The 23,662-nt window shown below is 39.4% G+C and overlaps 3 protein-coding genes and 1 pseudogene across 3 annotated transcripts in view; all 4 read right to left on the reverse strand.

Annotated features, from left to right (window-relative positions):
- Positions 1 to 1,757: 1,757 nt before the first annotated feature.
- LOC140926238 (uncharacterized) lies at positions 1,758 to 2,949 on the reverse strand (annotated as a pseudogene).
- A 1,640-nt stretch (positions 2,950 to 4,589) lies between these two features.
- LOC140927048 (uncharacterized) lies at positions 4,590 to 6,242 on the reverse strand. The gene is made up of 2 exons (XM_073376712.1): positions 5,474 to 6,242; positions 4,590 to 5,079 (listed from the first exon to the last, which is right to left on the reverse strand). Exons 1-2 carry the CDS (start codon positions 6,097 to 6,099, stop codon positions 4,617 to 4,619), a joined length of 1,089 nt encoding a protein of 362 aa, XP_073232813.1. The 5' UTR covers positions 6,100 to 6,242; the 3' UTR covers positions 4,590 to 4,616.
- A 4,913-nt stretch (positions 6,243 to 11,155) lies between these two features.
- Positions 11,156 to 15,440, reverse strand: LOC140928672 (uncharacterized). Its single transcript, XM_073378449.1, has 3 exons — positions 15,295 to 15,440; positions 12,622 to 13,268; positions 11,156 to 12,135 (listed from the first exon to the last, which is right to left on the reverse strand). Exons 2-3 carry the CDS (start codon positions 13,254 to 13,256, stop codon positions 11,679 to 11,681), a joined length of 1,092 nt encoding a protein of 363 aa, XP_073234550.1. The 5' UTR covers positions 13,257 to 13,268; positions 15,295 to 15,440; the 3' UTR covers positions 11,156 to 11,678.
- A 4,444-nt stretch (positions 15,441 to 19,884) lies between these two features.
- Positions 19,885 to 23,662, reverse strand: part of LOC140928673 (uncharacterized) — a 25,632-nt gene continuing 21,854 nt past the window's right edge. The window contains exons 5-8 of the mRNA XM_073378450.1: positions 23,067 to 23,297; positions 22,115 to 22,366; positions 21,376 to 21,561; positions 19,885 to 20,538 (exon numbers count right to left, since the gene is read on the reverse strand). Of these exons, the coding sequence (XP_073234551.1) occupies positions 20,086 to 20,538; positions 21,376 to 21,561; positions 22,115 to 22,366; positions 23,067 to 23,297 (1,122 nt within the window). The 3' untranslated portion in view covers positions 19,885 to 20,085. The remainder of the gene's footprint in view (positions 20,539 to 21,375; positions 21,562 to 22,114; positions 22,367 to 23,066; positions 23,298 to 23,662) is intronic.

Here is a 23,662-nt window from a genome sequence, read left to right on the forward strand (position 1 = left end):
AACCAATGTTTAATCTCACACTTACTAGCTAGTTTGAGATACCAGGAGCAAACTGATATTGTACTCACATTAAGGTTGTGATCAATTGACAGCTGTCAAAACAGGGTTTCCACTGACCAGTATGACCTGACCGTAACGGGGGCTCAGACCCTACCTTTAACTGCCGATGAGGATGCATAAGCACACCTTTAGCGCCAGCTCCACACTAAACATGTGGTAGATCGCGCGAAGATCGCAAGAGGAGTGCGATTTCGCTTTGGTCATAAATCTTTCTTTCTATCGGTTTGGTATCCGCAGTTGCCTAGCAACAAACCATAAACAAACCCAAAAGACGCCATTCTACAGGACGTCATCGTGCACGGTAGGTTTCTAGGCAACACAACTGGTTACTGTATGTTGGCGAATCGCCTTGGCGAATCGCAGAGTATCTGTCAGGCAAATAACAGCGGGCTGCAAAACACAACAGTGGCCGATTCGACTAGGCTCGATTACCAGCCGCTGTTCGGGAAAATGAGCCCACACTCATCCCCCGGGGAGGATCAAAGACCAGACCCGGGAGACGGCGGAAATCGAGCCTACGATTCGACGAGTGGCTAGAAATCCTTGCTGTGGAAGATTTAACACCGTAAGAACCGCGACCTGAACTTCAGCGAGAGCAACGAGAAAGAAGACTAGCTCGTTCATCGAGCCGCCTTTATAAAGCCCAAGGGTGAATAAACACGGGAACAATGCGAAATGGCTTTGAAATACTCGTTTAAGCTCTTTTTCCTCAAAAGTATCTTTGAATTCATAATAAATACAGCTCCACAAGGTTCAAACAGTGTAAAAAGGGGAAAAACAATTTAATACCAGCAAGTTAAAAGGTTGCATTGTGCAAGCGTCGCATGGCCTTGTGGTATGAGGCTTCTCTTCTTGCGCTAGAGGAAATTGGGTGCGCGACGGGGCTACTTTTTTTTCCTTTCATCGTACTTTTACCCTTTGGCTTGCTTCCATTTATTCTCATTGCTAATGGCCCTCTTAAGCTTCGCGAGATTTTTGCGATAACGTATTTCTAGTCTACTAATGTATGTTTTTTTTTTATTAATTGCAAGCCGAAAAGAGAGACAAGTTAAAATTACCCGTTTAGGAGGTTCGGGTTTCTAAATACATGTACGTGTATTAGTGTACAATATCAATGGTCTCGACTGTTTCCCTATGTGAAATTCCATGTCGGAGGTTTTCTTAGCGCGTTTTTGAAAGATCATAATTTTGGTATTTTTATATATGCTAAAAGAATACATCGTGTTTAGACAATTTTGCAAACCTACTTTGTAAGGGGATAAAATAATCAGGTCATCAACGTATAAAAGAGAATTTTTAAAATGAATTGAGAAGCAAGTTACGTTTTCAAAAATTCGGCTAGATATTTTTCACAAATCTGTCGGGTGCTTGCTCACTCGCGTTGGGGAAAGAAGCTAATAAATAATCTGTCTGTCAATGTAAAGCACTATCACTTTCTCTCTGACTGTTACTCTATCAATAATTATATGACTCGACTGCTTTTTGTGTGTAGATGTTGCTTGTCTATATAGAGTTGTTTGTAGGTCTATAACAACACAGGCTTATCTTTACTAACGTTGTCAATCCCCACCAATTGTGAGTAGTTCTTGTATCGTTAAGGTTATTTATGTTTGACCTTCTGTGGACTTTCCCCTCCTTCACTTGAAAAAGTGGGGCGTTGTTTTTATCCTCGAGGTCAATAAAAGGTATCAATTCGGTCACCCCAGAGAATCAAGAGCTTTGGTGGGGTTACTGTAAGCCTCGTAGACTTGATCAACTGACGTTTGCACAGCCTCTACTACAATCTTTAGGTTATCTCTACTTTCTTCTTTCAGCAACATCCCATCACCATATGCAATCCACTTATCACCCCTAAAAAAAGAAAATAAAATAAAAGATTAAGAATTACATCCCAACTTTGCCTTTTCAAAATAATTCATATAATGTACATTTCTACGTACAGCAAGGAGATATTTTTGTATTTCCTAAGAAAACCAAACAAACAAACAAACTATTAGTATTCGCTCGAAATTCAAAGAAAAGTCGCAAAAGTTAGCTTTAATTAAGCACACGCAACCATGAAGCGTGGTGGATTGCAATCTAGTGTACCGAACGCTAGCTGTTCGGAAGAGGAAAAAACCCTTGCACATTCTTGTCTTTCTTACCGTGCTGGCAGTCCAAGGTCATATCCGTGAAATTCTCAGTGAAAAATTCAGGTTCAAAATAAAAAGGAAGCTCAAAGACTCGAAGTGTGTTTAAAACAAAACAAATGCCATGACTGTACATTACCTAATGTGTCCACTGGCAAAGCTGTCAGTAAGAAAATGGCACGGAAATGCTTCCATTGAAAATGCTTCATGAAGGATTTTATTCCTCAAAGCAGGACCTCGGGGATATTGACTGGCCTCTCGTGCTTTCTCTGTTGCCAACTGATGACCAGTCAGGTATGGGTCTTTTGCATAAGGAAGAAATGGGCGTGATTATTCTCAGCCAGATCTAACATCCTCCCCTGTTTTATTGGAATCCGAGGGGCCAGAGGCCACCTGTGATTTCGTCGGATGTCTCTGAATCAAGGACTCTTTCTTTCTTGAAGAATGCCAACAGCCTGTCCAGCTCTTTCTGTAATTCATCCTTTGGTGCCCGTGCTTGTGTGACGTAGGCATCTCGAAACCGCTGTTTACGGTTAAAGTCTTCCTCTTCTTTAAAAGGATCGATAATTGGGTTTTCAGGCGATCCACACAAATCTCCAGCGAGGCCGATAATTTCCTCGAACTTGATTTCTACACCGTTTGGAAGCGTCATGATCCTAAACTCATCTTTAAGCTGGATTTTCTCTGCAATTTTTGGGTGCTCGATTGAGGAGTTAAATGGTTGGAAACGAGGATTTGTTGCCCCACTAATAAAATCCATTGTCGTTTGAAGTAAATCTAAAGTTGGAATTAAGTAAAACGTCTAAAACTAATATTCTACTTCTACTTTCAAACAACCAGTACGAACAAAACAATTGTTTTATTACACTTGTTTACGCCACGCTTGTGGTGGAAAAACAGGTGCCTGTATTCTTCTACCTGATGATGTGACCGATGAGAACAAAAACAACTTATCTGTTACGGTGTTAAACAATTATCAACCCTTGTGAACTGAATAGCCAAAAAGGGTTCAAATTAAAGAAGCCCAACTCAATCAAAGCAGGAGGAGAAAAGTGACTGTGTCATGGTTGTCTGTTTTATTTTGTTAATAACGCCAATTAGGCTTCGTTATTCGCTATGAAGCTTGAGAAGCTTATGTTTATGATAGTCCACGTGACTCCGCAGTTTCAGCTTATGAGATTACAGTTACATTTTGTTGATCCAGTTTTGTTCCAGACGCAAAAGATAAGTGAAATTGGTGTAATCAATTTGGGTCGGGAATAAATACAAACTTACATGAGAGAGAAGGGGATGTTTTTCCATTCTATTCGCTATTGCAACCCTTCAAAAAATCTGGTCTTCCGTTCATTCCTTGATTAAGATAGCACTTTTCACTTCCACGGGCTGGTAGTCCTCATCAACGTTTGACACCAGCGGGGGACTTTCGATAGACGCTGCGGTAACGCATACTTACATGTATAAAGTATAAAGTAACCACGGGCTCACCAGGAGGAGAACTAGCAGCACTCTCGATAGCGACGGTAGTAGGGAACTTACAGATCCAAGAGTCATCTAAAAAGCTTTCCAACAGGTTAAACAACAAAGAATACTGTAAAAAGAGAAAGCAATAGAAAGCAATAGTTCCCGTCTAAAATCGGTTTATTACGTATTTTATTAAATTTCTGCATGTAACAATTTTGACGTCCGTGAAAAGTTAGCACAATTACTTGTTTTGAGCCGTTTAAAAACCTCACCATGAAATACCAAAAAAAAACTCATACATCTATTCCAATTGTTCTTGTTCAACAGTAATATTGTTATCTCGTGCATCGCTGCCTTTTTTAAAAAAAAGTACAAAACAACAAAATCTGACTGTATGTTTTTTATCCTTTTCTTTTCTTCCTTTTTTTTTACACGAGCGTAACGTTAAAGTATTAGCGATGTGGTATCTACCTACTGTTATCTGTTCAAAAAGTAAAGAAAAGAAGTAAAAACTGGCGATGAAAATATTAAAATAAATTGTTATTGAAAAATATATAACTTCTAGGAAAAAGTAGCAAAAACGTAAACTGTTCTTCACTTATAAATAAATTATCACCCCTTGGTGATAAATAAAAGCGGATGCATGAAAAAAAAAGTGTGTTTTTTTTACTTTTTAAGCAACTTACAGATTTAGAACAACAAATAACTTTCTAATATTTAATAACACCTTGCAAAGGGACTCTAGTATGTTTCAATAATCCCTATCAGGACGTAGTAAACTTACTTCATCCGATTTTGCTAGGTGTTAAGAGACCTATATACAGTGTCGGACAATAAGTGCTTGCACACACGTGTTGAAAAATATGTTAAGTAATTTATTTTTCAAAGTAAGGTTAAACCCTTTTTTTCTCCGACTGTAACTGATATATACAATTTTTTTGTTTTGTTGTGGGGAATGCGCTTCAGCTATACAGAACTGTTTCTAGGTTTATAACAACACAAAGTTATCTTTACTAACGTTGTTAGCCCCCACCAATTTTCAGTAGTACTTGTGTCCTGAAGATCATTTATGTTTGATCTTCTGTGAACTTTCCCATCCTTCACCTGAAAAAGTGGGGCGTTGTTTGTCTCCTCGATGTCAATAAAAGGTATAAATTCGGTCACCACAGAAGGATCAAGAGCTTTGGTAGGGTTGCTGTACGCCTCGTACACTTGATCAACTGAAATCTGCACAGCTTTTACCACAATCCTAAGATTATCTCTGCTCTTTCCTTCGAGCAACATCCCATCACCATATGCAATCCATTTATCACCCCTTAGATTTGTCACACGCAGACCATATTTGTTGTCTTCGTCATGCATGTACTTACTAAGTAAATGGCCTTTTTTTCCAAGAATGGTCGCCCTTCCCAGCTCAAATCTTGGTGTCCTGCAAGCAGGCATCAAAGTTTCGTAAAATAAACGAATATATTTACACTGCTATTTTTCTTTTTAAAACAATTCACATGTAATGTACGTATACTTTTCAATATCAAAAGTATTTTTTTTAGTTACTTAAAATACAACCAATCGGTAAATGAAATTCAAAGAGCGTCACAAACTAGTACACTCAACTGTGTACTGTGGTGGGTTCTTCGATTCTTGTACCTATGGCTTTTTTTAACTAAAAACTGCCTCTGACGTTGTAATCCTTTCACGTTGTAATTGCTAAGGGCCAAGAGGCCACATATCAGTGTAAGTCCCTGTGAAAAGTTCAGGAAATCAATGACTCGCAATAAAAAAAAAAATGAAAATATAAGAACATGGCCTGACGGGATCATTACCTAATGTGGCCACTGGCAAAGCTGTCAGTAAGAAAATGACACGCAAATGCTTCCTTTGAAAATGCTTCATGAAGGAGTTTCTTCCTCAATTCAGGATCTCGTGGATATTGACTGGCTTCTCGTGCTTTCTCTATTGCCAACTGATGACCCGTCAGGTATGCGTCTTTTGCGTAAGGAAGAAAATGGTCGTAATTATTCTCAGCCAGTTCTAACTTTCTTCCCTGTATAACTGGAATGCCGAGGAACCAGACACCACCAGTGATTTCGTCCGCTGTTTCTGCATCCAGGACTCTTTCTTTCCTAAAGAAATCCAACAGCTTGTCAAGTTCCTTCTGTAATTCATCCTTTGGTGCCCTTGCAAGTGTGTTGTAGGCACCTCGAAAGCGCTGTTTTCGTAAAAAGTCTTCCTCTTCTTTTTTAAAGGAATCAATAATTGGGTTTTCAGGCAATCCATAAAAGTCTCCAGCGAGGCCTATAATCTCCTCGAACTTAACTTCTACACCGTTTGGGAGTGTTATTTTCCTAAATTCATCTTTTAGATGTATTTTTTCACCAATTTTTGGGTGTTCGATTGAGGAGTCAAATGAAACTACTTCAACGAAACGACGACTCGCAGTTAAATCCATTGTCTTTATAGTGAATCTAACCCTGGATTCGTAATTCAAATTCACCTCCAAAACAAATATTTTACTTCTACGAGTCGAATAAAAAACAAAAAAAAATTGTTTATACTTATCAACGCTATGTTTGTGGTCGAAACGCAGGTACGTATATTCTTCTAACTGATCATGTGACCAATGAGTACAACAACAACTTAGTTACCGCACACCGTGAATTTAGGCAATATCAACACTTGACTAATGAAATGCCAAAAAAGGATTCAAATTGAAGAAGACAGCAAAACAGGAGGAGAAAAAAAAATAGGTGAATGTGGAAAATCGATTCGGATAAGTTTATCTCAATCTGTCTGCTGTGTGTGGTTTATGATTTTTTGTTTGTTAAAGTTCACGATTTTGCAACTTCTACATTCTTTATGATAATAATTTATTTAGTTTTAGAATCTCGCATAGAGAATTCGAACCTCAAGTACATTTGTTGACTTGTTGTGAGTGTTGTAATATGGAAGGAATTTTATTGACTTTGTGAAATATTTGGACATGTAATTCTTTTCAGCTTCCAGGTATGTATTGGTATTCACTTTGTTTAGAACCTTCGGTTGTAATATTAATATATAGATTTAGCCAAGGCTAAAAGCGAAGCTCTGGTTAATAATACCTGTAAAAAAAAATTAAATCGTGTAATGCTAAACGGGGAGGGCAATGAAAATGGCATCAAGATCAATAGATCTAATTAGCAAAAAAACAAATTGCACGCTTTTTTTTCTAATTAGCAAAAAATAGCAAAAAAAAAAATTTGCACGTGCAGCACGCTTTTTGTCTTTCTTTGCCGTTGTTTACAACCACAACGTAGGACTGAAACGTCAAACTTCCTAGTTACACATTATTTTTTTGTGGGGGAATTGTCGTATGTGCTTACCCAATATTTTGTCTCCTGTGTTCATGTTCGCTTTTATTTTTCATTGCCGCTCATTTTTACCTTGCTGGCCGCTAGCATTTCTCATTGTCTCACCGCCGATTTGAATTTTCATGGTTTTCTTCCTACAAAATTCGTCTCTTTTGTTTTCAATCACTCGCTCTAGCTCTTTCTCTGTTATCCACGTGAGTGTAAATATCAAAAATAACGTCCAAAAAGACACGACTTTGTCGTTGTTTTTTCTTTCTAAAAGGCCGGGCGGCCATGCGATAGCTTTCCAAATAGAACCTTGAGTTGCATTTGGGTTGCCATACCTGTTGATTGAATTATTTTACATTGGTATGCCTGTGGTGCGGACGGAGGGTCGGGCGGTCGGTCGGTGTACGGTCACGTGATTACCAAATTTTCTCAGATGGGTAGTTTACCACATTGTTTTACCCATGGTGCTCCGCTGCGCGCGCTTCGCGCGCGAGAGCTCCGCTATTATAATCAGGGCGGATAAAGGTAGGGCGGTGAAACGAGCGCGTCCGAGCAAAAAGGTGTGATGCAGTGGACTGGCACTATGTTTAGAAATGTTGCTTGTTTTCGACTTCGGTCGGGGCTTGCGATGTGGTTTGTACCAGGGCGGATAAATGTTGGGCGGTGAAACGAGCGCTCCGCTCTTCATTTAATGTGTGATGCGGAGTAGGACTGGCACGAGCGCTCTTTCCGCTCTTCCTGTGCGCTTGAAGGCCGGCGAAATTTTCCTTTTTGCAAACCAGAAATCCTATTTTCTTTCTGTAATTTCAGGCTACAATGTTAAATAGATAAATTCGTTTCATAACAATATCAATAAACAGTTTTATATGTTTGTGTCTGTACGTCTATAAGTCAACTTGTTGGTCGTATAATGCCAAAATTTGAGTTTAATTTGAAAGTGTTGAATACCTCCTCCTTCCACTAAATATCACCTAATCGTCTTTCGCCGTTTCGTTTGCAAAAGCTTAACACTTCTTAACCTCAATTTTTACATATGTTAAAGGGGATAAATTTTGTATAACATAACAAAAAATTAGATTGATATATATTGATATAGTGGCGTTGTCCTCCTTCAAACTTTTCTTCTCGGGTGCAACGCGCCATGGCGATTCGCGCAATGCGTTGCAAATCCGGCAACCGCATGTAAACAAAATTTATTGAGGTTAGTTGTAAGGTTTTTTCTCCGTTTTTCTCTCTAAATCAAAACAAGGTAAACAATAAAAACTGAGGGGAAACTAATTCTGAAGTTTCGAAGAAACAGAAAGACGTATGAGATGTTTTTTTCAAAATTAAAAAGAAGGATGATGGTGATTGAAATTAGCATAATTTCACCTTGCACGAGCTGCACGCATTTACAAAATATTCACGTCATCTAGGTACTAACACGATCTGCTGTATTTTAGTTTTGCTATGGATGACATGGATGAGATTTTCCTTCGTGTTTTAGACAGTACTTAGTTGTTTTTGATTTGGAATAACAACGACACTAGCGAGTAGCAGAACGAAAATATAATTCAGTGGTAGAGTCATGGAAGTAATAACAGAAATCCTTTGAAAGAGATGTTTGTCTACTCCAACTAAACCTTCCGCAAAAAATAGCAACATTTGCCTCTCGGAGACAGCGCACCAGCACAAAGGAACGAGGAAGAAGTGCAAGAAAACAAATCAAAGTGCCATAATTCAGTGACAGCGGCAGTGTCTAAGCTACAAACCACAAACCACATCGCAAGCCCTGACCGAAGTCGAAAACAAGCGACATTTCTAAGCAGAGTCCCAGTCCACTGCATCACACCTTTTTGCTCGGACGTGCTCGTTTCACTGCCCAACCTTTATCCGCCCTGGTTTGTACATAAGACACTGCCGCTGTCACTGAATTATGGCGCCTTGATAATTTGTTTTCTTGCACTTCTTCCTCGTTCCTTTGTGCTGGTACGCTGTCTCCGAGAGGCAAATGTTGCTATTTTTTGCGGGAGGTTTAGTTGGAGTAGACAAACATTTCTTTCAAAGGGTTTCTTTTATTACTTCCATGACTCTACCACTGAATTATATTTTCGTTCTGCTACTCGCCAATGTCGATGTTATTCCAAAACAAAAACAACTAAGTAGATATATATTTTTTAGCAACTAAGATAATTTGCAGTCTGTCTACTTTGAACTGTCTAAAGCACGGAGGAAAATCTCATCCATGTCATCCATGGCAAAACTAAAAGACAGCAGATCGTGTTTCATAACTAGATGACGTATATTTTATAAATGCGTGCAGCTCGTGCAAGGTGAAATTATGCTAATTTCAATCACCATCATCCTTCTTTTTAATTTTGAAAAAACATCTCATACGTCTTTCTGTTTCTTCGAAACTTCAAAATTAGTTTCCCCTCAGTTTTTACTGTTTACCTTGTTTTGTTTTAGAGAGAAAAACGGAGAAAAAACCTTACAACTAACCTCAATAAATTTTGTTTACATGCGGTTGCCGGATTTGCAACGCATTGCGCGAATCGCCATGTCGCGTTGCAAACGAGAAGCAAAGTTTGAAGAAGTACAACGCAACTATATCAATATATATCAATCTAATTTTTTGTTATGTTATATAAAATTTATCCGCCTTTAACATATGTAAAAATTGAGGTTAAGAAGTGTTAAGCTTTTGCAAACGAAACGGTGAAAGACGATTAGGTGATATTTAGTGGAAGGAGGAGGTATTCAACACTTTCAAATTAAACTCAAATTTTGGCATTATACGACCAACAAGTTTGACCTATAGACGTACAGACACAAACATATGAAACTGTTTATTGATATTGTTATGAAACGAATTTATCTATTTAACATTGTAGCCTGAAATTACAGAAAGAAAATAGGATTTCCGGTTTGCAAAAAGGAAAATTTCGCCGGCCTTCAAGCGCACCGGAAGCGCGGAAAGAGCGCTCGTGCCAGTCCTACTCCGCATCACACATTAAATGAAGAGCGGAGCGCTCGTTTCACCGCCCACCTTTATCCGCCCTGATTATAATCTAACATATTTTGCGTGAGTGAAAAAAAAAGCCGAATTGAATTTAATTCAATTGAATGAAATGGTCAATTAAGTTGGACTCCAAAATGTGATTGGTGCGTTGCAATTCGTTTTCTGTCAGTAAACTTGCCGTTTGTCCGGTCATTCTGTCCGTGTTAGTTTTGCTGGATTCGTCGATCAATAAGTCGTTGTCGCAGCTTTTGTTCTTGTATACTGCTCCTTGCTTATCCTCCTGTCTGCTGTCTGTCTTTGTCCTTGAAAGTCGAAAGCAGTCGAAAGTCATAAGCAGATGGAGTAACTATGTTACGTCCCGGTGAGTGTGGTCCAAGGGCCGGTTCCTCGAACGTCCGAAATCAACTATCGGTTCCTAGCAAACAACCCAGTCATTTTTTTTTTTGTTAACTGACACCTCAATAATATTACCTTAAGAATATTGAGAAGACAATCTTACATTAACTAGCGGTACTTTCGAGGAACGTGCTCCTGATATTAACGGCCTGAATGACCGATGATGATGTGAGGGGTGCCTTTCAACCAGTCTTTTGCCAGTGAAAACGGTCATGCACTGTTTAGTCAAAATGTTTAGTATGTTCTCTCATTTTATAGATGTCAAGATTTGCTTCATTTGAGCAAGGAACCGGTAACTTCTGACTTCGATTCAGCAGTGTTTCTTGCATAAACCAGCTTTCTTAAGCGGATCGTTGGTAGTAGCGGCCAGTAACATTGTTTGTTTGGAAGTGGTGTTCCGTTGTAATTCAATTGTTAATGTTGACATTCTTTTTTGACTGGCGTATGTGTTCAGTTACGTGTGTGCAAAGGTTTCAACCAGTCTTACCGATGCAAGTGGCCTGGCAGACTCAGCAAGTGTTCTTGTATATCTCTCCCACTCTGTCCTACTTAATACCTTAAGGCCTGTTTACATAGGGGTGGGGGAACCCAAGTAGGTGGGGTGACCCGCTTGGGTAGGGTAACCCGCCTGTCCATATAATCTGTCATTTTAATTTGATCACGTTTACATGATATGTGGTTGCCTCACCTACTTGGGGTCCCCACCTTCATGAAAACAGGCCCTTACTTAACTTACGTATTGCATACAAACTTAGACTTTGAGGGGGGAGGGGTTGTTTTTCCAGTTTATTCTATTCGCGATTGTAGCCTGAAAGCTAGTCTTTCATTCATTTCTTGGCCTTGTTTTTTCGCTAGGATGAGAAATAGTACACACACCGCTTTTCAAGCTTACCCTATAAAGCTATTTCTCTTTTGCAGTTTAAAATTGTCATGTTACTTTAAGCTGACAAAAACTAGAAATTCCGATAGAATTTAAAAAAACATCATTTATGAAATCGAAAACATGTATACTAAGAATCTCTTATTCCACAGAGTACAACTAAAACACATACCAATTGTCAAATCAGACCTATTTCCCTAAATCTGACTAGTACATGTATGAACTGGAACTGAATTCAGTTCTACAGGTGACATGATCTCAATAATCGTGAAGTAAAAAAATATCGCCACTAGAATTAGTAAGATTTTCAGCTGTAATCGTTATCTCGAATATGTTTAATACATTTTTCTCTTTAAACTAGCATTTTAAAAGTTCTTGCTCTCTCCTGGTAATATAGATTTTGAGCAATTGTACGCCTATATAGCAGAGTTTTCAGGTTTGTAAACCTGTACCATTGCTACTGTTGTCGGTCCCCACCAACTGGCAGTTGTAGTAGTACCCTGGAGATCGTTCAAGTCTGATCTTCTGAGAAGCTTCCCATCTATCATCTGAAACATTGGAGAATTGTTTCTTTCCTCCTGATCAACAAAAGGTATCAGGTCGGTTACCTGAGAGGGATCAAGAGATCCGGAAGGATTTGTGTAGGCCTCGTAGACTTGATCAACTGATTTCTGCACAGCTTCTGCTGCTACCTTTAAATTATCTTTGCTCTTTTCTTCCAGAAGCATACCATCACCATATGCAATCCATTTATCACCCCTTAGATTTGTCACCCGCAGACCATATTTGTTGTCCTCATCGTGCATATACTTACATAATAAATGGCCATCTTTTCCTAGAGTAGTTGCTTTTCCCAATTCAACTCTTGGCGTCCTAATATAACAGATATAACCAGAGGTAAAATTTGTAAAATTTATATTTGTACAAAACCGAAGCGCACACGGCGTCCGCCAGACAGCTTCAGACCAAAGGAAAAATCAATCATTCCTAAAAAAATCAATCATGTTTTTCTGGTTGTTTTAAAAAAATCAAATAAGAATTTAATAATTGACAATTAGAAAGCAAAAAACAAAACGTTTTGGAGGGAGGCCTAAGACTGGGCGGGCGCCATCCGCTTTCGATCACGTCTAAAATCCCCCTTTCCCTTCAAAATATCTCAGACTGTGCAACTTAATGGTTTATCGCACTTGGGCTCTCGAAAATTTTTTCTTGTTTAGTTACTCTTTTTGGGTCGTTAAGCCTGTGAGAATCCTAGTGAAAGACACGTTGAAAACTATCTCAACAAACAAGGTCGTAGGAGAACAGAAAACTCAGTCTTTCAGTGGAAAAATCTTCGATTCTTAAGATCATTTTTCTTACCTAATGTGGCCACTAGCGAAGCTGTCAGTAAGAAAGTGACACGTAAATGCTTCCATTGAAAATGCTTCGTGAAGGAGTTTCTTTTTCAATGCAGGATCCTGTGGATATTGACTGGCCTCTCTTGCTTTTTCTATTGCCAACTGATGACCCGTCAGGTATGCGTCTTTTGCATAAGGAAGAAAATGGTCGTGATTATTCTCAGCCAGCTCTAACATCCTCCCTTCTTTGACTGGAAGGCCAAAGAACCATTTACCACCAGTGATTTCGTCCCACGTTTTAGAATCAATGCTTCTTCCTTCTTCAGTCTCCTTCTCCAAGGTAGCTAACAGTTTGTTCAGCTCTTTCTGTAATTCATCTTTCGGTGCGCATGCTAGAGTTTCGTATGCATCACGGAAGCGAACGTCACGACCAGAGTCCTCCTCTGTTTCTACTTTACAGGGGTCAATAATTGGGTTTTCGGGCAATCCATAGAAATCCCCAGCAAGGGCTATAATTTGCTCAAACTTAATTTCCACACCGTTTGGAAGCGTTAATATCTTGACTTCATCTTTCATGTGTATTGTCTTTCCAATGTGGCGGTGTTCAAATCCGTCAAAGAGGGGACCGGGCATCGGCACTTCAACAGTCAAATCCATCTTCAGCTTTGACTATCAGGAAAGAACAATTTTATAAATATGACTTTAAAATCTCAGACTTTTTGAGAAAAATATTTTAAAATCATGATTGTCTCATGGCTATAAAGTACACAATTATCACCTCCATCCTATAATAGGAAAACAGTACTTCTGCCAATTAAAGGAGAGACCACAGAATAAACATTGCGTGGCCTTAAATGACAAGAACCGTAATTGATAGATTTCTCAACCGTAATTTCTGGCTTGCCCTGTAAAGGGTCGGTATTGATATACAAGGTGGCGAGTGTTTTTGTCATGACCCATGACGATTTTCATGTATTTCATTGCACATTCGCAGCAAAGATAAGAAACGAAACGGACCAAAAATACTAATAATGACAATTCTTAATCGATGGTCAAAAATAACACTAGGCGTAGGTAAGAGAGGCTCAGACAGCCGGAGACAGCCCTGTTTCTGTTGAATGACGCAGCTGGGAGTAGTGCTCTTCCCTCCGGATGGAATTATAGTAAACATCACCCAAGACGCTGGCGTGACAAGAGAATAAATTCACACGCCACACAATAATAATAATAATGATTATGATAAAAACAATTTCTATAGCACCTTTTCTGCAGGCATCCAAAGGCGCTTTAGGGACCGGTCATTATTTATCACCTGGCGGGGGGGGGGGGGCGGTGGGCGGAGGACTTTTTGGGGGGGATCAGTCGTAACTGAGAACCCCAAAGGTGGGGGATCACTGAAAACTGTTGAAGGATTCAGAGCGGGGACCACTCAAATTTGCTTGGAAAATGAAGACTTGGGGGGATCACGAAAGTCATCAAAAGTTATTAGCGGGATCACTTCAGTGAAGTAGCTGACCCCCACACCCCCACCCCGCGGCGATAAATAATGACCGTTCCCTTACAAACCACTCAAAATCTAAAAAAGTAAAAACTATCTAAAAACCATTATCGCAAAGTCCACGGTCACCACTGAAATAAATAAATGATTTAATTAAAGGCTTTCAGTAAAAGATAATTATGTCTTTAGTCTTTTCTTAAAATGTCACTGAGAAGAGCTTGATTTCATGTAAAAAGGTAGCGAATTCAGAAGCCTTGGTGCGCCAACCGAAAAGGATTTATATCTGTAAGTTCCAAGATTAAATGAGGGCGAATTAAGCAATCATATTTCTCTAAAACTATTTACCGGGATTTCCGTAATCCGAAGCATTTCTTTACTACCTATCTTAAAAGAATAAATATATGGACGAATGCATGAAATTAAGTAAAGAAAAAAACTCTTAGATGACAACGATTAATTGCAAATAATATCGAAAGTGGAATATCCCCAGGTATGTTGGATCATTATACGTTTCGTGGAAACTGCCCACCTACCCATCCCCTAAGCCAACATTCTGCCGTAAGTAAGACGTAAGTGTTAATGTTGGCTTAGGGGAGGGGTAGGTCGGTATATTCGCTCACCCTGGAATGTTTTGAGGAAGAGGTTTTACATCTTATTCCCTGCTAGCAGAGGTCTCTCACGACGAGGCAAAAATGAGAGGAAGGAGAGAGACCTCTGCCGGCTCCCGACGCGTTGTTGGATGAAGCCGCCGACTAAATTTCTGGTCGAACCTTACCGGTTTCTAAAACCGGTTTCGTTTAATGTGTAAAGAGCCCTGCCTGGGCTACCCTGCCTCGTCGTGTGAGACCTCTGCTAGCAGGGAAACATCTTACTGCCACTTACTGCTTATGCGTCCTGTCACACGTCTGTCACCCGGCGTTTGAATTTGGCACACAATCGCGTAGGAAAATCATGATTTCAAGTCACATTTTGGCATTCAAAAATAATGAAGATTTTGATCCCTGGTCATTTACTTTAACTCTGTAATTACCTTTAATATAATATTTTATCGCTAGTCAAACTTAACACCGATAACTGATTCCAAAACCTGCTGAGAACCCCATAAATGACCATAAGCTGCATTAAAACGAAAAAAGGGTAGAAATCTAGCAATAATGCCTTGCATTTACGGGACCTTGAAACATTCAGTACGTTTACCTGTTTGTTGACGTCTATATACTCTTCTTAGCAATAAGAGAATGACCAGGCAATGATGCTGTTTACATGAGTTTAACTGCTTTAAATGACAAACTGAAATATAGTTTTCGATTTGGTCTTCGAAATACCGTGTAAAAAAGGAAAAAGGTATCTCATTTTAACGTCAAAGGAACTAAATATCACTTATCATAACGTCATCACTTGGTGCAGGTCTCTCGGAAAACTAGGAAGAAAGACTAATTTTTAGCTAATTGCTGACACTCGCTGTAACGCCTTTTATAAACACGTACACAGGACTGCATTTCCCCTTCCAGAGCGTGCGAGTTTGTGTGGCCTAAGAAATTTTAATATCTCAATACTGCTTCCCTTTTTATAAAAAGAATGAAATTGAACAGCTTCGATCATGTTAGCTAAATCCTAGATCCCTAAATCCTAGATCCCTAGGCTTTAGGGAATCGAGAAGTTGCTGTTTTTTTTTTCTCAGAGGTCAACTGTTATTATAGATAACACAGTGTATGCTTGAATCGTCTAATGATATATTTTTTTATAACTGAGTCATGATATTACAAAACAAAGTCAGATTGGAGATGACGTAGTTCCCTCAAGGAGCAAAGATCACGCAGGCACTTCACGTATTTTCACTGCGTTACCTCAGTTATAGCAAGGAACAAAGACAAAATTATTGCGTGGAGTTATTATCCGCGTCTATTTTAAAGTACAGTATTCGATGATGTTATTAGCCTGTGCGGGAGCTGCAGAAACATTGCCCGCCGATGGTCCCCACATAGAAACATATTCACTTGGATAGTTACAAGGGCTTTAAATGCAATATGCGACAGAAATAAAAACTGAAAACTTAATTTGCTTTGCTAGTTTTAAGGAACAGAAAATTACTGTTATTTTGTTATTTACAGCCGATTTAAAACACCAAAATTGACCCTGTCAGGTTTTAATAATCGTGCAACGACAATAATTTTTGGAATTTCCGGCTAGATCAAATTAGGTGTCACGTTATACTGTCATGCCATATTTTTTGTTTGGTTGGGGGGGGGGGTACAAAGATTGGGGGAAGGATGGGTTGTAGAAATGTTCCAGTTAAAAATAATGCAATCGTCTCTTGTTTCTAAAGGCTAAGCATATACATCTCTTTTCGATTCCACCGGTTATGAGCAGCTGTACACTCCATCAGAAAAAAAGTGTAATTATAATCTATACTTCCAAAAATATCAAACCACTACATGGTCCTGCATCGCGTAGTCGGCAGCCCAATCAGCCCCCACTCATGATGGAGGATTTGTTTGAAAGTGAGAGTGCCACATGTAACACGAAATACGCCCTCAAGCTTTTCGGTGGTAGCAGCAGCAGCAACGTTTAGGCTTTATATTATATATGGAGGATGACACTCTGACAGTAGTAAAACACTGACAAATTCATGGCGCCCATAACACTATAACAAGCACCTAAAAAGTAAAACAGTATTATAAGAATTCTTAACCCTACTATATACATTTAACCCAAAAAAATATCAACAGTTTAAAATACAAAAAAAACTTAAAATACATTCAAAATGGTAAAATTACAAATGGTGCTTAGGGACGCCATTTAAGTCTCCACCCTGGTCTATCATTTGATCGAATTTGACCAAAAGACAGACTGACTTAACCCTTAAGACAATGAGCTGAAGCAAATTTGGCACTGATTTGGTCTTCCTTTCTGAGTGACTAAGCAAAATTAAGCACTTGTTGTCTTGCATAACAGCACCTACAGCACTGACATCAGTGTTAATCGGTCTTAATCATGACCAAACAATTTCCTCAGAAATTAGCAGGGGTGAGGGGAAGTGGAAAACAGGGGAGGGTCGCAGTTTTTTGAGCCCTTCAAAAGGACAGGGTTATGAATAAAATGACAGGAAAAGAGGGAGGGTCACAGAAAATTACGCCACCATGATCGTGGAGGGATGCTTTAATATTGTGTTTTACTAGAATACAAACCATATACGAAAATCATGACATTCAATTATTTCCTGACACAATTAATGTCACAAAATCTGCCTATTGTAAGCTGTTCCTTCGGCATTTTTTGTGTTTTACGTCATCCTAACCATTTCGTACTTGCGGGCGCAAACAATAGAAACGTCATCATTACCTACCGATTCCTCGAGGCGCCTGTTCAAGCAAATCGAGATTTTTTCAATATTGACTGTATGACTGTATATTTCAGCTGTAAGTACTTTCCTTAATATACGCGCGAGTTACTAGAGTGCCTCCTCGGGATTTCGCCTTCTGGGCGAAATCCCTGCGGGGGCAACAATATATCAATAATCTTACAACTAAAGGGTCATATAAAAGGAAGGTTAATCTCAAGAATCTTCTAAATTGTCAAAAAAATCTATCGAGCAGTTTAAAAATTATTCGCTAATTTGTTAAAGTAGACCAAAATGTTTACAAACCGCTAACAAGAGCGCCTCGATACATGCTAATCAAATCCTTCTTTCTAGCAATCGGCTGGAGCTATCCCCATGATCTTTCACACACGTTTTTAAAAAGATTGAAACTACTATGAGGTTAAGGTCGAAAGCGCTTCGTTTTCTACAGATAATAGCCCAACATCAAGATTGTCCATTTTTTACCGTATTTCTAACTATAAAAACTTTATCCCAAAGAATCTCGAAATAACGCTCTTACAGATTTCGCTTAAATTTCACGAACATCGAGGCCGCCATTTGAGGAAAAAGCTCCCGTGAACGATTTTGGAAGAGCAGTTCTCAGTGCCGAGAAATACGGCGGCAAGCAAAATAGCTAATAACGTCATTTCATTGCTATGACAACTCCGATGTCGTTGCAGCCCTGATCATAACAAATTTTCATCTTTATCTAATAAAACGGTGGTGGCAATTTTTCACAATTTTTGTTTATGGCGACGTAGTTTATGTTCAAACTTGGGAGGTATTGACCCTGAAAAACTGTATCGAGCCACCTTGAGAGGCCACCTAATAAGCGGAGACCCTCTATTAAGCGGCCGCGGCCTCCTTTTGGTATCCAATGAGAGTTTTGTTTGTTGTCACCTCTATTAAGCGGGCGATAAAGTGCTTGATACACTTATTTAGCTTTTTTTCAAGAATGCGATGAAGGAAAATACAGTCCGAGATACAGAAGTTGACGACCGATTGTGGACCAGTAATACTGCTCCCGTCGCGTGTTTTGGTTCAAGATAAAGTGATCTTTCTGCGAAAGTAACTAATTTATGACGAACTTCTACCGAGCGGCTAACCTTCATTAAGCGGCTACTTGCCGGTAGCCCAAGGGTGGCCGCTTGATGGAGGTTCAACTGTATTAACAAGACAAGCAATTGAAAGTAAAAGTGTAAGAACCTAACTTATGTGTAAAAATAAGAAATAAAGAATTATGAGCAAAGACCTTTTACTCAAATGACAAAGTGTTAATACAGGGACAACCTCGTCCCCAGGGCTTTTCCCTCAAAAAATGGGTGGGGCCATTTTTTGAGGGAAAAGCCCTGGGGACGAGGTTGAATACAGGGAGTATAATTTTCGGAGTGTATACCGGATCATGTAACACTGCCTAGAAGGGTCAAATACGTACTTCTGATACTTCAACTTAGAGCTACTTAGCTGGCAATAATCCGCATTTGTCTACGACTTTTTCAGAATATCCAAAAAGCACGTTCACTGAGTGGCTTTATTTGGGAAACAGGGATGTCTCATTCTTTAGGAGAAAGAGTAGATAATTGGAGTTCATTCGGGTACATCCATCTTACTTCATTCGACTGCGCACAAAAGCAAAGGCCTGTTCTAATTGATAATCCTAGATTTATCCAAGGCTAAAAGCGAAGCTTCCGTTGATAAATGTATTATTTACTTCAAAAAATAAAATTGTAACCATTGCAAAGAAATCAACTTGGAGTTGAGCCTGCGATCAGCTTAAAACTAGTAACTTGTCGGTGAATAATTTCAAAAACCTCGACACCTGAGCCCGCGATACATATATATGGTCAGGGAATACCATATTTTGACAGCTGTCAATTGATCACAACATGAAGGTGCAACATCATCTTGAAGGCTCCCTCGCTATAGCTAGAAAGTGTAAGATTTCATATTGGTTGTCATGTGCTGCGGACGGATGGTCAAACGGACGTACGGTCACATGACTACCAAAATTTCTCAGAGAGATAGATAACCTATTCTTCCTGCATATATAATGAGTGCGTCTCGCAAACATGCGTGCATTCTCTTAATCCCAAGAGTTCTTAGCAGTTGGATTCAATTATGATCCTTTGAGGCCTTCTAAGTTAAATTTGGGTGTCGCGGTGTGAAATCTCGCAGTTTACCGGGATTCCGCCCGCAGGAAGCGATTTTCGCCTCTCTAACCTCCCCTAATGGCAGTGAGCAGATCACCAAGCCTTGCTGCATATCTTTGCCAAGGCAGCCGCAGATTCGTCCCATAACTTAGTATGCCGCGATGCTACAATAGTGATATGCAGTAAGGATAAATTACGAATTTTCTTAGCTATAGGGCTCCGCTAGCGCACTCGAGCGCGCGTGGGGCTCCGTCATCAATAATAACAGCGGTTAACTCTCTGAAAAACTGAATTTTATTTGAACATTACAACTGAATGAAGCTACGTGAGCCGGTCTATTTAAGTTTGATTCACGGCTTTAACAAAAAAATGTGTGCCTTCGTGATTTTTTGTTTGTTTGATTTTTGTTAACCTCGAATTGCTGGTAAAGTAATCTAATATTAAAGAACATAATGCTAAACGCGAATGGTGCGATAGTCAGAAATAATGACGTCTTCTTCTTGTGATTGGCTGGACTATGCTGTCCTCCACGACGTTATTGTCCGCTTCTTCGTCTTTCTCTGAAGGATTAAGTATATCATAACATCCAGGAGCCTTGTCGTTCTGAACGCATTTGATGTAATCTTTGATACTCTGCTCCAAGTGACTCAGCGGCGAAGAGCCTTGTGAAAGTAAGTGATAGTGAAAGTCACGGATGTCGAATTTATCTCCCAGGATTTTTTGTGCGTCGTCCCTTAGCTTCTTAATATGCTGTTGTCCAATCATGTAAGCTGTAGCCTGACCTGGGGCGCTCTGGTAACGAGTAACTTCCTTGTAAGCGGTTTCGCTTTCATCCCAAGCATAATCTTTAAAGTACTGAAGTGCTTTTTCGCGGGAAAATCCCATGGAGTGAAGCCCAGAGTCCACAATCAAACGCAACGCGCGCCAAACCTTAAATTAAGCATGGAAAAAATGTATTAAGAATCGAAAAATCGTAACGGGCAGATGAAGACATGAAGCTTAATTGTTCCTGTCTTTAACTGTCACAATAATACACGTTGGTTGCAAAAAGCTAGGAATTATTTATGGTAGTAAATCAATGATAAATTCATGCTGCCCATTACACTATGAAAGGCACCTAAAAAGTAAACCAGTATTATAAGAATTCTTACTCTACATACATTTAACCCAAACCACATCGACAGTTAAAAATACAAAAACCTTAAAATCAATTCAAAGAAGAGTAAATCGAAAGGAAAAACTCTCAGGATTTCACAAACAACCAAACTGAGGCGTTACCATACGTAAATCTCTACATTAGCTGTCCGCAATGTCTCTGGTACAGACTCCAAAAATATACAGCAATAGGAACAGTAATCGTTTCTTTTTTTTCTGCTTTAAGGGTGTTTTTGCACCAGACTATCCAGGTAATATTGCAATTTATTACAAACGTTTCGTGGAATATTTAACATTTGTTGTCTTGATGTCACGTATCAGTAACAATAGAACAATGTGATAAAAAGAAAGTAGAATCAGGAGCAGGATCAGAATTTTGTCACCTAATTGAACTGAGAATAATTTCGACGATTTGTGTTTCTTTCCAGTTTTATGGTTGTGTATGGTTGCTGAAATTTATTTCTTCTGCAGTTAAGACAATAGTAAATAAGGAAATTTGATTGGTATGGATAGTCATTTCTTTAATTAAGTGCACGAACTGCTCCTAGATAATCTTGATACATGTTAGCCGTTGTAGTACGGGACACTCGATGTCTGATAATGTCAACTAACCTGCCATTTAAGCATACCATATTTCTGCCACGGTTCATTTTCGTACGTATCAGTGTCTTCACCTATCAGCGGATTTTCAGCATATAGACCCCAGCCTTCGGTGAAAGCGGTGTAATACGTTTCTGTGTCAAGCCACTTAATTACTCCACCACACCTATCTATGAAGTGCTCCTCCAGACCTTGAACCTGCAGCATAATAAATTAAAAGTCAATGACCAAACTTTTAAGAGGAAAGAAGGAATTCAAAGTCTAAAAACTAACACTTGGATGTATTTCCAATGGCCTCTTTATAGTTCGAATAACGAAACTTTAGCGGTGCACATAAGTTTCACTATTTCACGCTCCACTTCTTTCCCCTCTCCCTAGCGCCTCACCCACTCTCCTTTCCTCACCTCCCCCCTTATTCCAAACCCAAACACAGAGCTTCCAGGAGAAAGAACATCCTTTGGCCCCGTGGTCACTCATGCCAGTCAAGAGAAAGTAGTTCACTCCAAAGTAAAGGCGAGTATCACTTTAAGTTTTAGTCACAAAGGAGAATTTTCGTAATTTAACTTCCGCCACCAGACAATAAATCTTTTTTTTGTCTTCTATCAACTACACGTTACCTTTCGTCCAGACTGGTATATTAGACCGGTAGCCTCATCGCATCACACACGGCTTGGATACTAAAAGACACTGTCATTTTTATATGTCATGTTTAATGCGTAACTAAAAAAAGAAACCTCTCCAAAAAACTTACTTGAGTGTGGTGCCCAGGTCTTCCTTCATGAGCGTTTGTACTCCATTCTTCATACTTGGGTCCAGGTCTCTCCAAAAAGAACGGTATATTGTATTGAGCATTTTTCTTGCACTCTTTACCACCACTCTCGTAATTTGGTCCTGCAGATGGGTTAAAGTCTGGAGCCAGTGTTATAGGACAGTTAGGCGTGGTTTGTTTAGGGCCAGTAAAATAGAACATGTTAATTGTCTTGGGATCAAGTAATCCGAGCGCCTGACAAAAGACAGGAAGAAAAAAAGGCATATCCATCAATTTTTCTAAATAAAAATTTAGACAATTTTGCGTTAAAAAAAAATGCCGTTTCTTAGTTTGGCCAGTTAATTAAAAACAAACATGACTTACATGTATAAAGGTCGTGGGTTCGATTCTCGCTGGAGGATAGGATTTTTTTCGGAGGATTTCTCAGTTTTACTTAATATCTATTTGTAATTTCTGACGTAGCTAGAATTTTCGCCTAATCAAATTCAATAGCGCGAGCGTGCTACATATTGCTTTTGAGCATGCTGATCACGTCAATAGACTATACCTCGAGTTCTCGTGAGCTTTACAATCCTCCCTAGACTTCTCTTAAGTGCATCCATAACTCAACAGTACACGATGAAGCGAATACCATGTGGTTTATAACTCCTCGAGCAACTCTGACCCCTCTTTCGTGCTCTCCAAACTTCCCGCTTGCTGAATATCTCGACATACACACGCTGACTCATGTACTAATTGTTAATTAATTTGGTCCGATAACCAAGCCTTGAAACGGAGTTCCCCTTAAAAGATCAACGAATTTTAGTTGACTGAAATCCAACCTTGTCCGCAGGGGACGAGGTTGACGGACACACTCAAGTTTCAAGAGCTCATTCTCTCTTGCAAGTTTACATCAAGAAAAATACAAACGTCGTTGTCATTTTGTAACACTTACCTTTTGAGCCTCTTCAAACCAGTTCTGTAGCGCTTTCCAGCGTGTAGGACAGTACGTTTTTGCACCCTCTATATCACCACACACCACGTGAGCGTTTTCGTCGGACTCATTTTTCGGAATCTCTTCCTGGTTGAAATACATGTCAGAATGATTCATTCTTTGTATAAATTTTTCTTTGGCAGTATCGTTGTCGTTGACTTCCTTCGTTACCACTCTCGCTACTTCCAGAACCTGTTGACGATAGCAGAAAATCAAAATAAGAGGGAAAAATATTCCATAAAAGACTATTAGGTGTTGATTAATAGAGACCTTTAGATTCAAGGACGAGGACGACTACGAGTACTTGATTTGACTTAAATCTTACCAACGAAGCAGTTTCGATTATACCTCAAGTCTACTCTCTCCTCCGAAGAGGACTCTTTCTGTCGTAGGAAGGCTGAGGAGAAGGAAAAAAGAAAGGTCCCCCGCGCGCTTTCTATTTCTCGATTATTGCTATTTTCATTGGGATTCCCAGCAGGAGCCGCTCTCTGGAGGAGAGAGTCAAGTCTACGAGAAATGTGTGGCTGAAAACATTTGGATAACATTCTAAAATGCAA

This window comes from Porites lutea, chromosome 2 (assembly GCF_958299795.1).
Source record: "Porites lutea chromosome 2, jaPorLute2.1, whole genome shotgun sequence".
In the NCBI taxonomy this organism is placed as follows: domain Eukaryota; kingdom Metazoa; phylum Cnidaria; class Anthozoa; order Scleractinia; family Poritidae; genus Porites; species Porites lutea.